This window comes from Leptonychotes weddellii, chromosome 7, assembly GCF_054177405.1.
Source record: "Leptonychotes weddellii isolate Sample4059 chromosome 7, ASM5417740v2, whole genome shotgun sequence".
Lineage (NCBI taxonomy): Eukaryota > Metazoa > Chordata > Mammalia > Carnivora > Phocidae > Leptonychotes > Leptonychotes weddellii.
Genome location: NC_138375.1, coordinates 105,433,373 through 105,450,773, shown reverse-complemented (window position 1 = coordinate 105,450,773; position 17,401 = coordinate 105,433,373). Strand labels below are relative to the sequence as shown.

At 44.1% G+C, this 17,401-nt stretch overlaps 1 protein-coding gene across 5 annotated transcripts in view; it reads right to left on the bottom strand.

Moving 5' to 3' along the window:
• PPP2R2B (protein phosphatase 2 regulatory subunit Bbeta) overlaps nucleotides 1-17,401 on the bottom strand; it is a 444,097-nt gene that overhangs the window by 266,469 nt on the left and 160,227 nt on the right. For 2 of the 5 annotated variants that reach the window (XM_081826892.1, XM_081826893.1), the window contains one exon: nucleotides 3,252-3,445. The exons of 2 other annotated variants lie outside the window; for them this stretch is intronic. In XM_081826892.1, coding sequence (XP_081683018.1) covers nucleotides 3,252-3,445 — 194 coding nt within the window. Of the gene's footprint in view, nucleotides 1-3,251; nucleotides 3,446-4,362; nucleotides 4,683-17,401 lie in introns of those variants that run through there. One more of the 5 variants, XM_081826897.1, reaches the window with a different exon arrangement.

Sequence of the window (17,401 nt, the reverse complement as noted above, 5' to 3'; positions counted from 1 at the left end):
TTCCAACCCCACTCTTCATCGTATTTAATCCCATATACACATGTTCAAATGATCCCTGCCAAGAATTTGACCCCAGATAGGAATACAATTTATACACGAAGATAAAACCATAGTGGTCTTCTTCCTAACAGGAGCTAATGGTTGAAGGAAAGAAAATGAGTCAGTGCAGAATCTCTTAGTGGAAGAGCACGCGCTTCAAATGGTCTTGAGTTTGAAGGCAAGTTCTTCCCTCATCCGTGTGACCCTCACAAATTAGTAACATCTATGGGCCTCAGTTGCCCAGTTTCCTTATTTGAAAATGTTAATAGCATTCACTTAGCAGGACGTGGAGATATTGAAGTGCTATATTTAAAAAGCTCAGCAAGTTCATGGAAAACAGAAGATGCTCAAAGATGGTAACTTTAAAAAGGGAAAAAAGATAAAGATCGAGGAGGGGGTAACTTTGATGCTCAGAATAAAAGAAGAGTCATAGGAAATGTCTTTAATAAAGATACATCATGCATTCTTTTTCTTCCCTGTGGTGGGGGGTGGCGGGTAGGGAAAGGAGGGGAGGGAGGGAGAGGATGGTGGGGGGGGGGAAGAGGGAGGGAGGGGGGAGAGGGGAGAGGGAGCGAAAATAAGAGAGGAAACCTTGGGTAAAAGTGTCCTTTAGCATTTGCATTGCTCTTAGCTGGCTGAACTTGCCTGCAGCTACCACTTACAATGCAAATTGAGCTTAGAGTCCTTCACACTAACTACACAGCAAAAACCTTTCAGCTTTAAATAGAATACTGCAGTGTGGAATGATCTGAGCAAAGCAAAGCAAAGAAAAATTCAGAGATAAATGTGAAGGAGATTTTGGAGAGAAAAAAAAGAACCAAACCCTTGACATATCTGGCCAGGTAGGAAAATGCTGACATATCAAGGAAGACAAAAAGCAAAGCAAAGTCTGTAGAAGGACCTAGAAACTAAGGTCAGATTTAAGAGAAAGTGGATTTAAGTTAATAAAGGAGGAGGGTACTTTTGAGGCAAGCCCTCAACAAAGAGGATTTTAACAAATAATATTTTGATCTGGTGATATTTCAAGATGTACTTGGCACTTCCAAGGTATTCATCAGAAGAGAGAGGACGGACTCTTGCCCCTGTGGCCAGCACCACTGCATGAATGTTCCCTAAAATGAACAGATTAAGACCATAGAGAACTTCCTGCTCTACTCAACTTCTGCTATTTACACTGTCCACGTTGCATTTTCCCCCCTTCTTCCCAGACTTCCAATAAGATCAGGTAAAGAAACCTGAAGGCATACTGAGCAATAAAGGTTTTGTTTAGTTTTCAGCGTGGTGTGTGTATGTGAGAGAGACAGAACGTTCTGAGAGGTTGACTTAGAAAGATTTGAGAGAGCTGCCTGCTATAAACTCATGCCTCAGTTTTGACTACACGAACGCAGTTATTTTAATCAGAATCAGAGCTTACAAAAATGCCATAAAATAGGACCAAAGATCAGGGTAGTACCTGGGGCCCGGAAAGCACTAAGGAATTCCATTTTTAACTCATTTCTTCATTCTAGAGGTGATACTCCCATACACAAGGCCCCAATCTGCCCATCTTCCCAGCTCAGTAGGTTTCCTGTGCCTGCGCTTGGAGGCATAATGCAATCTAGAAGAAAACATGAAGGCAGCCCTCTTTGTTGTCACAAACAGAAAGAAGTATCACCCAGAAAGACCAATAGACCCAAGGCCAACTTCTCTCTTGGATAACATGCTCAGACACAGGGCTAGTCATAATCTACCTGGTAACTGATTCAGTGACAAAGCACTTGAGACTGAGAAAGAACATCTTATAACCACCCTGTCATCCTGCAAATGAAAAGACTCGGCAAGTATGGTGCCTGTATGGGGGAGGGATAGGCTGAACATCTCTTAAAAGCCATCTCTAAGCTCCTGAATGCCAGAGCTCATACAAGTCTGCTTCATCTGTCTAGCACCCACATATTAGGCTGGATGCTCTCCAGTAATGATGATGAATGAAGAATATATTTTCAATAGCACTGGACATTCTTTATTACCTAAAACTTACTGGGATGTTTATAGAAGATGCCACCTTTGCCCCCAAACTGTATCTTTTTATTTCTTCCAGAGTTTGAACTCTTTTACTACCCCAACCCCATCACATTTTTCTATGATTCTTGATTTGATTAAATATTATAGAAATTTTAGTATCCAAGAATAACAAGAATTGTCTTAAATTAACATAAGGTGCAATGTTTTCCTAAAGCACTTTCACACACATTTTCTCACGTGGATATTACAACGTGATAATGCAACACTTTATATGAGTGGTTAAGGATAAGGGCCTACAGGTAGAAAATAAAAGCAAAAATGCAAAAGTTTTGGCATTTGAAAAAAAAATGCCTTTACTCTCTATTCACACACAAAAGGCAGAATGAGATTCCACCTGCTGACTTTCCCTGCCTGCCTGCTAACGTCAGAACAAGCTGAGAGAGAGAGAGCGCCACGACAATTTCACCTCTTGGCAAAGCTCAGCTTACTGAACCCTCTTGCTTTCTGCTGGCTGTTGATTCAGCAGAAACTACTGCTGCAGAATTCATAATGGTGATTTTAAAGGCCCCACTGATCGCATTGCTCGCCCCACGTGTCAGACTCGTTCGCTCGCTGCTGGAACGCCGTCTCCCCAGCTACCTTTTTATTTCTTGCTAATGCACTTCCAAGGGGAGAGGGGCTCGCCCTTTTGCAAAGGGCCTTTTGGGGTTCTGATTGTCTGAGCAGGTAACCTGGCCGGAGAGATAGTCGGGCAGGAAATGAAACCATGTCCTCCCTGCAGCCACTGAGAGACACAACATCATTCCGCTGGGGGCGGGGGGGCGGTGGGCAGAGGGGGGAAGGACCTCCGATCCGACTGGGCCCCTTTCTTATCTCCCCCTCCAAGACCCCGGCAAACATCTTGGGGGATGGGTCATCTGCCTTCACGGGGTCATTTTTCCAGTCGGGAGCCCCACCCTGCAAAGCCTGATCCCCCAGGGCCATTTTAACTCCCGTGGGCGCCGGGTCCACCTGCTGCTGAACGCCGGGCTCGCCTCGCGGAGCCCGGATGGATGTGGGGCGCACCGGCCGCTGCCCCCGCGGGCCGAGCCCCCGCCCCAGCCCCGGGCCGAGAGGAGTCTCCGCCACTCGGCGCCCGGCGGCCCGCCGAGCCCAGCGATCCGCAACTTGCGCCCGGCCCCAGCGGCGGAATGCGGCGGGGCTGGCGTTACCTTCGGTCGCATAGCTGTGGTCGCGCAGGAAACTGTTGTTGATTTTGCGGGTATCAATGTCCTCCTCCATTGACAGCAGGCTTACTTGCGTGGGAACCAGAAGCCGGCAGACAAGTATCCATGATCCCTCCCCGCAGCCAGTCTCACAGGAGAGGGGGGCAGGGGAGCCGGTGGGACTGCACCATGGTCCGAGCCTGAGGAGGAGACGGGGAGGCGGAGAGAAAAAAAAATAAAAACCCGGCAATGGAGCTGTCACCTCCTCCACTCGGGATCTCCGAGGCTGCGGCGGCTCCTCCCGCGGTGCGCTCACTCCAGCTCCAATTCCCAGCGAGGATGCTGCGCCCGGCTCCGCGGCCGCCGGGTGCCAAGATGCGCCGTGCCCCGAGGGGTCCGGGCCCGCCCGCCGCCCGGGAGGCGCTCACAAGCGGGGCTGGGGAGATGCCCAACAGGTTCCCCACGTTGGCCGCCGCTCCAAAATGCAAAAAAGGTCCCTCCTCCCCCTGGGAGAGCGGGCGGCCGCGACAAAATGGTGCCTTTCTGGACCCGGGCTGCAGTGGCGAGATGGCAGGGGCCGGATTCGGGCTGGGCCGGCCCGGAGCAGGGTGCTGGTCCCACGGGAGGGCGGCTCCGGCTGGCGGGGGCGACGAAGGCGGCGGGGAGCTGGGCAGGGCGCTGCGGCCGGCGCCAGCGCACTCACCCTCACACCCACACGCGCGCACTCGCAGCTGCGCTGCTGCAGGAGGAGGCTGGAGGCGGCTGGTGCATTAAAGGCGAGGCTCCTCCCAGCCGCGTCAGCAGCCCCAGGACTCGTCCCCAGCAGCGCCGGGGGCCGAGGCAGAGGCTGCGGCTGCTCTCTGCTGCAGTGGGGCGCACGCAGCCGCGAACCGGCACCGGGGCAGCAAGCAGCGAGCCGGCAGGTTCACGCGAAAGCCAGAGACGCGCTCTGGCAACCGCCCTCCAACCGTGCCACGCGGCGAAGGGCGGCGTTTACTCGAGCCCCCAGAGTCCCTAGCTCGCTGCCTTGCTCCGGACACCTGCGCTTCAGGACCGCAAAGAGAAGTAGGTCCCCTGGGGGAGGCAGGGAGACGACAGTCAGGTCCCTTTCGCTCACCCTTGTGTGAGGTATGCGGTCCCTTGATAAGTTCAACGGCGAGGCCTGGGGTTCGAAGCCTCAGAGAGGAGAGAATGGGAAGAAGGGCTGCCGTAGCTTAACTGAAGCCTCCTGTGCTAGGACTAGAACGGGCAGCAGGGGCCAGAACTTTTCTGTGACCACCTACGACTTCTCCATTCCAGACGCAGTCAACATCCCCTTCCTACTGTAGGCGTCTATGTCTACGCAGGCAGAGGGATGCAAAAGGGCTGAGTTATGAAGCCAGTCCACATAGTCAATCTGAGAAAGTCCACCTTCCCTAGCCCTGTGCACTTTGTTTTGGACCAAGTGCTGCAGGCCCTCCTGTAGGTCTTGCTTGTGAAGACAACACCGCAGGAACCGCTTACGTTTGCTCCCAGCATGGAAGGGACATGGGAGTCTCTGCTACCCTGAGGAGATTTCAAAGATCCAATTAGTACAAAAAAAAAGAGACCTGCCTCCCTACTTCACGTAGGAGGAAAATGCAGAATTCCACCCCCCCAACCATGTTTCCCCATATTGCAAATTCGGTATTTGAAAGAAAACTTGATCGCTACTGTTACGAAACCAATGAAACCATTTATGAAGCTACCCAACTCCCTAAAAAGCCAATATTGGAAAAGACATTTCCCCATTTTCCTCTTGTAGAAGGTATTCATTTCAGTGGGTGTCACTGCAGGGAGAGACATCAGCGGACGTCTTGCTCAGTTAAGCTCCACAAGTTGAGCTAGATGAGCCCAGAGGGACCTGGGAGTTAATTATATACATACAATGCTTCGGCTAACACGATTTAGAAAGTATTTGAAGTTCAAAAAAAATGGGAAAACAAGTTTTTAGCAGGTTGGGAATTGCAATCAGATTTCCACAGAGTGGATGCTTCCGGCAGATGGAAAATGGAATTATCCCCCATCTCCAAAAAGCGAGAGGGAGAAGAAGAGTAGAAATAGTCTTCGATATAATTTTTAAGGGAAGTTCAGCTTATAACAGATTCCATTTGATTGTCATTTGGTGGTTAAGTCTTAACATAACTTGTTTGACTATTTGTTCAAATTTCACCAATGGAATTCCAGTGACAAATGTAATCCACTCGGCATCAGTTCACAGCTGGTTCTTCCACATGATGAGCTGTATCCATCACCAAGTCTCCAGTGGTCAGCTCATCTGTAGTTACACAGTTCAGCTTCCCTTGCTGTTAAGCATAATGGGGAAGGGGCGGGCAGAGGGGAAAAAAGCTAAGTTCCTCTCCAAGTGGTAAGAAGACATTTTGCTTTCCGTTGAAATGACCTTAACTTGTGACAGGAGACCTTGGGATAGTATTTGGAAATCCTCCCTTTATCTCCCTGGAATGTGGGATAGATTGGCACAGAGCTGTATGATGAAGTGGGTAGGCCCAGGCTCATGGGCCAGGCTGTGCTTGAGGAATTTTCCACCGTAACCAATAGGAGAAAGGTCCCCTCCATAGATTAAGTTTCTGGGATTTACTGAATTTTCCCTTTCACGTTTCCTGCAGCATCCCCCCTGCATTTATTCAATGGTACAGGCAACACAGATACATCATGGGTAAGGAGATTGCAAAGTTTCAACTTTGTGGACCACTCTTTTCTACTGTGAGCAATGGGGAACTAGGCCCTGCACCAAAACCAAGAAAAATAAGGCTGTTGGCTTTGTGCTTGAACACAATGACGTGTAGGAAAGGAGGTCAAGGGTTGAAAGAACCCTGTGCAATTCTGTAGTGGTAAGAGGACCATATAGACCATTTCTCAGAAGACCTGCCGACCTTCTTTCTATGCCTCAACATGTCAAGTTCTTTCCAAAAGCATTTGAAATGTATACATGTCAACCTATGCTCTTTCCTCATGTTCTTGGCATTCTTCAGCATCTCAGCTCAACTGTCCCTACTTCCCTGAGTCATTACCTGACCATACCACAGTCTCTTCCTCTAGAATTTTCTGCGTCTACATCTTTTTTTTTTTTTTTGGTCTTCTTCATGGCTCACTGCATTTTGTAATAGTTGTTTCCATATCATTATCAACCATCCCTACTCTATCTCTGATATTAAATGTCTGGCACTTAGTGGGTGCTCAATTATCTTTGCTGGATAGAGGTAAATATTTCTTCAATGAATGAATAAATTACTGAATTTCTTCAGTACAACAAATATTTGTAATATTTAGGTTTAGTAGCTCAATCCTTATTAAAATTCTTGCAAAAACCCCCAAAAACCACACCCAACAATAAAAACTGTTGTGAGCCAGTAATTTTCTAGTTCCTAAGCTTTATTGCAATTGAAATAATTGTGCTACCCATTCCTGTATGCATATGTACCAAGAATATTTACTGAGCACTTAAGATGTGCCAAGAATTGTTCTGGGTGCTGGGGATACAGTTAAAACAGAGTCCCTTTAGTCGCAGAACTGAAATTCTATCACCTGATTTTGATAAAATGAGCTTTCTTAGAAATACAACAAAGGCATTATAAATCAACAGACTATAGCATAATGCTAAACGCTAAGGTTCTGATATCAAGCACAGCTGATTTTCTGACACTTATTACTGTGTCCTTGAGTAAGTTACAAGGTTCCCCTAAGACATTTTTTAAACCTCTAAATTAGGGGGAAGAATACTATCTACTTCATGGAGTTATTGTGTGGATTTAATGAGATAATGTATGGAATAATCCCAGAGAGAAGATACTGCTCTTACTTGTTGAATATTTATTATCATCTCCACTCTCAATAATGAACAAATATTAAAGCACCTACTAAGTCAGCCCCTGGGACAGGACTGGAGATTCAGCAACATCTGTGCATAAAAAGCATAGTTTCCGCTGTCATGGGACTTGGTGTCTAATTTACCGTTTATGTAAAAGGAGTCATAAGCTATAAAAGGGGCAGCAGAAGACACTTTGAAAGGCTGACCAAATCCAGGCTTGTACTTTACACAAAAAAGGCCAATTACAAATACACAGGCTTCTTAAGTTACACAATTCAGAATGATGGCACATAGACACATTCTTTTTTTATCACCCTTGTCATGGCCCCCTCACCCCAGTTAGGTTAGTGCTGCTTACACTGGAACCTTTCAGGTCATCCTTCCAATTAACACATTAAATACCTACAATTTTATTAAAACCTTTGACCTAAGCCAGGCTGGAGATTCTTAATATAGGCTTAGGTGTCAGACGGTCCTGGTTTGTCCCAGCTCAGGCACTTACGAATTTCATGACCTTTGGCAAGCAATTTAACATCTCTGGGCCTCTGTATTTGCAAAGTAGAAGAAAATAATAGAAACTACTTGAGAGTATTGCTGAGTGGCTTCAGAGCAGCCTGTTTTGCGCTAAAATGTCAGTTCTCCCTCCTACCCGTGGCTCATGTACATCTCCACCAGTAAAGAAAGGGAGAGATGCACTACAAAGTGGATCATTTATGTGAACAAAAGTGACTTAGAAACCGGAGTTTTACTACCTATTGATCTGTCCTAATGGCAAACTAGAAACTGGATACATGAAATTTTACCATCCTGCACAAAGCCCTTTAGAAGCCATCAAGTCCTGTGGAATTATGATGACCCTCTCTACGCGCAGACCTGATCACGTTTCTCTATGTGGAATCCTCTGAAATCCCTCTCTAGGATCACTAAGCACTGAAGGCACAACTGTCTCTCTGAGGTGGTTTATGTGTTGACTGCTCAGTGGGTAAGCTCTTGAGTTTCCAGCAAGGTTCGCCATTCCTTTTTGTGCATGCTCCTAGAACATGTAATACATGACACGAGTGAACTTTTAAAATGGAATTTAACCTGGGAAAAGAAAACAAAACCTCTTGCTCTTAAAATGTTGTATTAAATCCAGATTCTGCATTCTTAATGGATTTCACAGAGTAAAATTTTCCTTCAGTTATCCAAGTACAGTAATTTATGCAAAGAAACAGCGGCACACTGGGGCTGCTACTTACTGGAGAGCCGAATGTGCGGATTATACACATCTATTTCCAGCTCTGCTGTGAGGGACATCATGTTGGTAGCTTAAAATCTGAAATCTGCTATGGTGGGTTATTTATACCATGGAAATTTTTTAAAAACCCTATATAAATCAGGGCTTTTGGGATTTCTGTTTGCTTTGAGAGCCGATTGTTAAACATTTAGCAGCACACCAGTAGAAATGCAATACTTTCCGCTGTATCTTCCTGCTCATCCCTGTAATCTACGCAAAGTTCCTTCCAATTCTCAACGCTAAATCTCCCAAACTGTGTCAAATTCCAGAGCATCCCACCATCCAACCAAACTTGAGCCATAATGCTAAATGACTCTTAAAATCCTACCTTTACCATAAAGCTTTCCCATATCCATCAGAGGAAACCCTATGCCTTTGTTTGATCCCTTCCAGGCTGGATATGCTATTGCCATGGTAGACCTGGAAGAGACTTGCCCCATAAGGGACCTGACAACATAAGGAATGTCAGGTGCATGCCCATTCTCCATGAATCATCCCTTTCTACTGTTCAAGCTCCACTGTCTCCTTACTTTTGCTCTGGATTTGCCTAAATGCAAAACAAAGACATCCACTCTGCCTGATTTCATTGATAGCTCTTCAACATGTCTTGTTAGAATATTGATACAATGGGGGAAGAGGAACAAAAATCCAAGAGTCTAGATCTGAGAGCCTAAGAGAAAATATCCTCTTGTACCTTTTCTCATTCAGTGGTTTTAGAGTTAAATTTAGGCTGTCTTATTCAAGATATTTTTAATTTGCAGTATATTTATTTGGTATAAGGTGAGGATTTACAAAATCCCTTCCACAATACTCAAGGGGTACTATCCAGTTCCTGATGACATTTCTCAAAATAAAATTTCATATAATTTAAACGAGAATATATATTGGGAAATATCTTTCAAATTTCTTTAAGAGGCACCAAGCAATAACACTTTACAGAATATATCCTAAGAAAATCATCATAGATGTGGGCAAAAATTTAGCCATAAGGTTATTTCTCAGAGCATTGTTTAGAATCATGAAAAACTGGAAACAACCCAAATGTCCAACAGAATTGGCTAGGCAAATTATGGTAAATACAAACAATGGGAAAGTATTGAGCCATTGATAAAATATTAGCAGCCAACACTTGTTGAGCATATATTATGTACCAGGTTCTGTGCAAAGGGTTTTGCTAGCATTATCTCATTTAATTCTAACAGCAGCCCTTAAAAGGAAAGTGCTATTATTATCTCCATTTTACCGAGGGTAATAGAGGTAAATAATATACCCAAGGTCAAACAAAAAGGAGCCCGGCACTGTGTACCCACGTGTGTGTGTGCGCGCGCGTGCGCGCATGTTGGGGTGGGTTGAGGCCACTCTATTGAAAGCATGCACTACTAGATTCCGATTTGCCTCTCTTAGAAATGAATAATAGCCTCTCAGTGGAAAACCACTTACCACTGTGTTGGTGAGATTGTGGCAAAATTGGAAACTTCACACACTGCTTGTGGGCTTGTATAATGGTGTAGCCACAAATAGTTTGACAGTTCCTCAAAATGTTAAACAGCGCATATGACCCAGGAGTTTCCCTTCTAGGTATACACCCAATAGAATTGAAAACCCATCTTCACGCCAAGACCTGTACATGAATATTCATGAGGGTGGCATTATTCAGAATAGCCCCAAAGTGGAAGCAACCCAAATGTTCATCAGGTAATAAATGGATAAAATGTGATATATCCATACAATGGATTATCGTTCAGCTATAAAAAGGAAGGACATACTGATACATGCTACAACATGAATCAACCTTGAAAACATGCTAAGTGAAAGAAGCCAGTCACAAAAGACCACATATTGTATCACTACATATTAATGTGATTCCATTACGTGTAAAATGTTCAGAATGGGCAAATCCATAGAGACAGAAAGTAGATTAGTTTGGCCAGGGGCTGGGTGGGGGAATGGGAGTGAATGCTTATGGATTTGAGGGTTTCTTTCTAGGGTGACGAAAAAGTTCTAAATTAGGTAAGGGTAACAGTTCCACAACTCTGAATATACTAACATCACTGAACTGTATACTTTTAAAAAGTGATTGTTTATGGTATAGGATCTCAATAAAGCTGTTATTAAGGATTAAAAAATCTCTACTATCAAAAGCCATTTCTTACTTCTTGGAGTAGGACATGTCCTTCAGGCTAATATGAGTACAGAAAAAATGTAAGGGTATGTAATGACAAGGATAGATATTTATATTATTTAAAAAAGTCAAAAAACAATATAGACTGGTTTCCCCTTTCTCGGTTAAAAAAAAGTGTGTGTGTCAAATCAATATATAAAAATACTGTGCAGTGGTTATATGTGGTTATCGTTGTTCATATTTTTGTCAAAGAAAATTTAGAACATGTATTATTTTTGTAGTAAGAATATTTTTAAAGTATTTTTAAATGGGGGGAGGGGCAGAGGGAGAGGGAGAGAGAGAGAATCTCCAGCAGGCTCCATGCCCAGTGCAGAGCCTGATGCGGGGCTCGACCTCACAACCCCAAGATCATGACCTGAGTTGAAATCAAGAGTTGGACGCTTCACCGACTGAGTCATCCAGGTGCCCCTAAAGTTTTTTTTTTTTTTTTTAATATTATGAAACACTTTTTTGGATGAAACCTTGTATTGGAAAGGTTAAAAGTCATTTTCTGCACATGAAGAAAGTGGGTCACGATATAAATGTACATGCTACCAAAGGCACAGAACAACTCTTTCGAATAGAAACGTAATGCAGGCCACATTTGTAAAATCTTTAAGCTGCTACATTAGCAAGTGAAAAGAAGCAGATGAAATAATTTTAATAATATTTTTAAAATGTTTTAGAAAGTTTTGGGAAAAAGAAAATATTTTCTTTAATCTATCAAAAATATTATGATTTCAACATATAATCAATATAAAATTATTACTGGCCTATTTATACTTTTTTTTTTTTTAATCCCCCGTCTCTGAAATCTGCTGCGTATTTTACACATACAGTACCTCTCCGAACTAGCCACATTTCTAGGGCTCAATAACCCCATGTGTCTAGTGGCTGCAGCACAGGTATAGAGGAATTTTCCCAAAAAGTTTATTCCATCTGGGGCGCCTGGGTGGCTCAGTCAGTTAAGCGTCTGCCTTCAGCTCAGGCCATGGTCCCAGGGTCCTGTGATCTGGCCCCACGTTGGGCTCTCTGCTCAACGGGGAACCTACTTCACCCTCTCCCTCTACCCCTCCCTGGCTCAGGCTCGCTCACTCTCTCTCTCAAATAAATAAAGAAAATCTTTTAAGAAAACCTTATTCCATTCACAAAATGGGTTTTATTATATTTTTTCAAAGAGAAATTTTTATCTACTAAGGACTTGAACAAGATTGTCATGCTAAAACCAAACTAAGCAACATTAATACAGCGGACCTCACAACTATGGTAAAGTAATACGAACTGAATATGAAAAAAATATAGACACATGCACATATATATACATATATATTAAATGTAACAGTATAATTGAACTCAATCTGCATTTTTCCCCTAAAACCAGTAAGCTGGATTAATAGAGGAAAAAAAGAACCCGATTCTGAAAGTGCTAAAATGACACCACATAACGATGTATAATAGCAAGAAAGGTGTAATTCAGTACAGTTATCACTCTTATAGGCCAACTGTTTAGTTCAAGCCTATGGCTTCAATGGCTTCAATTCCAGCTAGGAGAAGAAGCCACACTGCCAGATGTCACTGCCAAAAAAAGGATTTCCACAGCTGGGTATCTGCACTCTCCTCAGGCCACTAAAGGTGGAGAAATTTAAAGATACAGTGATAGGAATCTGGCTGAGAATGATTCGGTCTTTTAGACTGAATTAGAGACTAGAATTTTGTGGCCACATGGTCAACAGATTAATTCCTGAAAATTGCTAAATTAGATATACCATTGCCCCTCGCACACACGTGTGCACAGTTTTGTGTGTGCACCCCAGCACTTCCTCCTTCCTAACGCACTGTCCTCACTGAATCCCCAGGCACCACTCTCTCCCGATCCTTCTCCGGGGCATGTGCTGGCTCCTCCTCACTGCTTGATGTCTAAATGTACACACACCCCAGAGGTCTAAGGTCTTGAATTTCTTTCTCCACAGTCCCATCCCAGGGCGACCTCACCCGGTCTCACGGCTTGCCTCTCACGCGATGACTAAGCCCCACACTTGGATTTTGAGCGCCAATCTCTCCTCTGACCTCCACACTAGTATCACTCACAGCAGACGTGGCATTACACCAGGTATCTACAAGGAACCTCAATCCCTAGTGCCCCCCCTGTACCTGCTCCCCCTTCCTGTTGCTTGGTTCTCTCATTTCCCACATCCTTCCAGTCCATCAGCAACGCTTGCCAGCTCTAATCTCAAAATACATCCAGAGCCCACCACTTCTCACCACCTCCGCGGCTGCTACCAAGTGCCAACTACCATCTCCCATCACCATGGCTGTTTCGAGACTCTAAGCAGCCTGTGATCCCTCCTTCGCCCCCTACAGAATGGTTTCTATGCAGCAGGCAGAATGGTCCTTTTAAATGCAAATCACTTCATGTCACTTTTCAGCTCAAAGCCCTTTATTGGCTTCCTACACATTCAGAGTAAAACTTTCTTAAAATGTCGGGAAGATTTGGCTCCAGCTATAGATCTATCCTTTTTTCTTTTTTTTCCTGCTCCTTACCTGAAGCACCAACAACTCTTGTTTCAACTGCCTTCCCTACGTCTCCCACGTAGACACAGTGGCGTCCTTGGGTTTGCCAAACACACCAGGAAGAGCACTCCCATCCCAGGACCTCCGCGTTTGCTGTTCCCTCGGTCCTGAGTGCCTTCCCTCAGACAACAGCAGAGCTCCGTGCTTGACTTCATTCTGGTGTCAACTGCAGGACCATTTTTGTGAGATACCTTCTCTCACCATAGAAAATAAAATAAAACAGCACCTCCCTCCCAGCACTCTCTCTCCCTGCACTGTTGCCTGACAGTACCTATTTATTTGGCTTTGGTTCTTATGTCAGTAGAACCTAATTTCCAGGGAGACAGGAATGTTTTTGTCCCTTGCTCTCTATCTGGCACCTATAACAGTGCCTGGCACAGATTGGTTACTCTAAAGACTTTTTGAAAGAATGAAAGAGTCAATGTGTGTTCGCTTAATAATGAAGATCTATCAGGAGGGAATCTTAAGGAACACTAAATCTAGGATGCTTATACGGTAAAAAATTTGGCCTTGCCCAAAGAGAGGCCTGGCTTTTGCCCTAGGCTTCCGGGAAGTAACATGTGTCAGACCTGATAGCAACGTCTTTGTTTAGGTGGGGGTGGCCACATTCAACAGTTTAACTGCGGAGACTGGCCACACCAGAAAGACCATGGGATTTAGGGTGGAAGATTTGGGTCATGAGCTATCGGTTGACCCGGTGATGGAGTTCAACCGTATGGGCAAGTAATTAATCAACCAAGCATGCTTATGTAATTGAACTCCAATAAAAACTCTGAACACTAGGCTTAGTTAAGCTTCCCTGATTAGCAGTACTCTATACGTGTTATCATACATCAGTGGAGGGAGGTTAATGTGTCTTGAAGACAAATTCTGAGTTTGGAACCCTACCTGACTCTGCCCTGTGTCTCTTCCTTTGGCTGCTTTTTTTTTTTTTTTAAAGATTTATTTATTTATATGAGAGAGAGAGAGAGCAGGGGTAGGGAGGGGCGAAGGGAGAGAGAATCTCAAGCACACTCCCCCCGCCCCCCTCCCTGATGCCAGGGCTCAATCTCATGACCCTGAGATTATGATCTGAGCCAAAATCAAGAGGCAGACACTTAACTGACTAAACTACCCAGTTGCCTCTCCTTTGGCTACTTTTAACCTGTATCCTTTCCCTGTAATAAACTGCAACCAAAATATAATAGCTTTCTGTGATTCTGTGAATCCTAGCAAATTATTGAAATGGAGGGTAGTTTTGGAAACCCCCCAAATTTGCAGTTGATGTCAGAAGTGAGGACAGTCTTGGGAACTCTGCTCTTAAACTTTTTAGTTTGGCTAACTCTAGGTAAGTCTAAGTACATACCAAACAAGTCTCTTACTAAAGACTGCTTCCAGATCATTAGGTCTAGCCTACCATTTCGCTGAAGAGAAAACTGGATCCTAGTGCAAAGAACTGACTTGCCCAGATCCCCCAGCAACAGACCGCGAGCATGGACCCTGGTGTCCTGGCTTCCATGTTCACCCCTCTACAGTGACTCTCCTCTGCTTTTCTCCTCAACATACAGCTTTTTCTTAAGAGAGTAAACAGAAAGTTGTTGTTGGAAATTAAGCTGGCTTCACTCCCCAGAACTCTGAGGTCACTATCAAGGGCAGAAATTACTACTACTGTCTTTCAAAAGTCATGGGGCCAGCCCTGAATAAAACTGAAGTTAACAGAGGGCACCTGGGTGGCTCAGTCAGTTAAGTGTCTGCCTTTGGCTCAGGTCAAGATCCCAGGGGCCTGGGATCGAGCCCCGCATCGGGCTCCCTGCTCAGCGGGGAGTCTGCTTCTCCCTCTCCTTTTCCCTCTCCCTCTGCCTGCCACCCCTCCCCCGCTTGTGTTCTCTCTGTCAAATAAATAAAATCTTAAAACAAACAAAAAACTGAAGTAACTGAGCTCCACACTCTGCTTCATCCTCATCATCTCCCTTTTTCTGCCCTGAGATGAGCCAGGTGGAGCTGCAGGAGGGGCTGCATCAATCCTCCTGATCCTCAGCTGCCCAAGTCTGGGAAGGAAGCCTTTATGCTCAGTAGAATCAGCACAAATTACCCTCTGTCTACACTACCACATTCTGCCATTTTCCCCTTCTTTGGAAGAAAACTTATAAGTATAGGCATTTGGGGAAGCTACAGGACATATCACATGATAAACTTAGCTCATCATGTGGGAAAACATTCTGATAAGTTCAAAGTGTTATGCAGATGAGGTTAATACCCGAGTCATTACTATACTAGTAAGATAAGACAAAGAAGCTGAATTTCAAAGCCAGATGGACCTTGAACTTATAAACCAATCTGTATATATTTTAAAGCTCAATAAATATTTATGGAATAAATACAGAGTGAAAATAATTATATTAAACATGTCTCAAATAGAGACCTCTGTAATTTCCATTTGGCATCTGACAGGGCTATAAAGGGTGAACAAAGTATGATAAAAAAAGTTTACTAATTTACATCTGAAAAGGAGCCATAGGCCCTGAGCAGTGACTTTAACATTTTAGGGTCACAGATCCTTTTGAGAATTTGATGAAGGTTTGGACTCTCTCCCCAGAAAAAAAGCATAGTTTAGAGCACTTTCTGCTTCCAAATGCTGACTCACTGTGTCTATTTCATGCACAGGAAAAGGAAGGGGGAAAAAAACCTGGGACCAAAGAAAGGTCCAAAATTAAATACAAGTTTAGAATTACAGTGCCATCACCTCCCATGCATATTTTTATATGGAGAATAATAATAGCTCTCACATATATAGCACTTAATAGTAATGCTGTAAGGCCAGATGCGAGACTCCTTTCTAAGATGGGTCAGCAAAGTGGTCAAATGGTCAAATGCATGACTTTTGAAAACAGACTGCTTAAATTCAAATCCTGGCTCTGATATTTCCTAGTAGTATAATCTTGGGCAACTTACTTAATCACTCTGTCCTTCAAATTTCATTTGCAAAATAGTAATCGTAATAGTATCTACTTCATAAGGTTGTTATAAATGTTAAATGGGTTAATATATAGAAAACATTTAAAACAATCCACAGCCCATCACACACACCCAATCAGTGTAACTTGGTACGAGGCACCGCATACTGTCATGATTATATGCTCCGTTGCTGTCCACGTGGATGCCAAGTTTATTCACTTTTCCAGTTCTCGTCCTTGAACGGTTCTGGCAGCTCTGCTTCTTCTCCTCCAGCCCCACGCCTTTCTTAGGCGAACTCAAAGCCAAGGTTTCATTACAAGGGAGTATCAAACCATTTATGTCAGTGGCTCATCATGGAAGTATATGTTCATTCAACAGCAAACATTTTCTACCTGCCTACTACGTGCTTAGCACCGGCCTCTTAGGTGTTGGGAAGGAACTCACAACTTGATTGTAGAGATAAATGTTGAAATTCATGGGCAAGTAAGAGACTCATCAAGTGTTGGCTAACAACAATGTAAGAATTTAGAGACACCCAGCTGAGTGAGAACTGCCCCCAAATGTAAAATGGACAATTAAAACACCTGTGCTGACGTCTAAAGGAGGACTAGCTACATAATTTGTGGGGCCTAATCCAAAATAAAAACATGGAGTACTTTGTTGAAAAAGTATTAGGGGTTTCAAGACTGACAGCAGAGCACTAATCCAAGCGTGGGGCTCTGTGCACCTGTGCCTGTCACATGGCCTTGGAGCTGGCCCTGCCCTGAAAGATGGGGCAGGGCGGGGGGGGGGGGGGACTCACAGAGAGATTCCAGCCTGTAGCAAATTGGCACTTCCTGTATGTCATGTGCATTTCTGCCTCTGTGTTTTTTCTTATATTCCTCCTCTTAACTAAAAAGATTTGCTTATTTTTCAACCTATGCAAACAATACATATCCTTCAAATCGTAGCTCTCAAGTCTTAGCTTAGAGGGAACATGATAGAATGCAGAGCCCTGGGGTTGCAGTGAGAAGAGCTGAGGCCATGTCTGCCTTTCACCAGCTCTGGAACTGTGGCAAAGCCTCTCCTCTGATACTTGCCTGGGGAAACTGATTTTAAAATTCTCTCACAGGATGATGGGAGGATCAAAAGACATCACCAATACAGAAGATTTTTGGAATAAGAATTTCTCATGTTTATCAAGAGCTTCATAACTTTTTTGATAAAGTCTAATTTAGCTTGTACAAACAAGAAGTCGTGCTTGCTGTAAGTGAACACACACACACACGTGTGTGTGCAAGCACATGTGTGTCCCTTCCACTGCTGCCTCCTATTGAATGTGAGATCTTCTTCTCTATTTAACTTCTTAAGGTCATCAAGCATTTAGA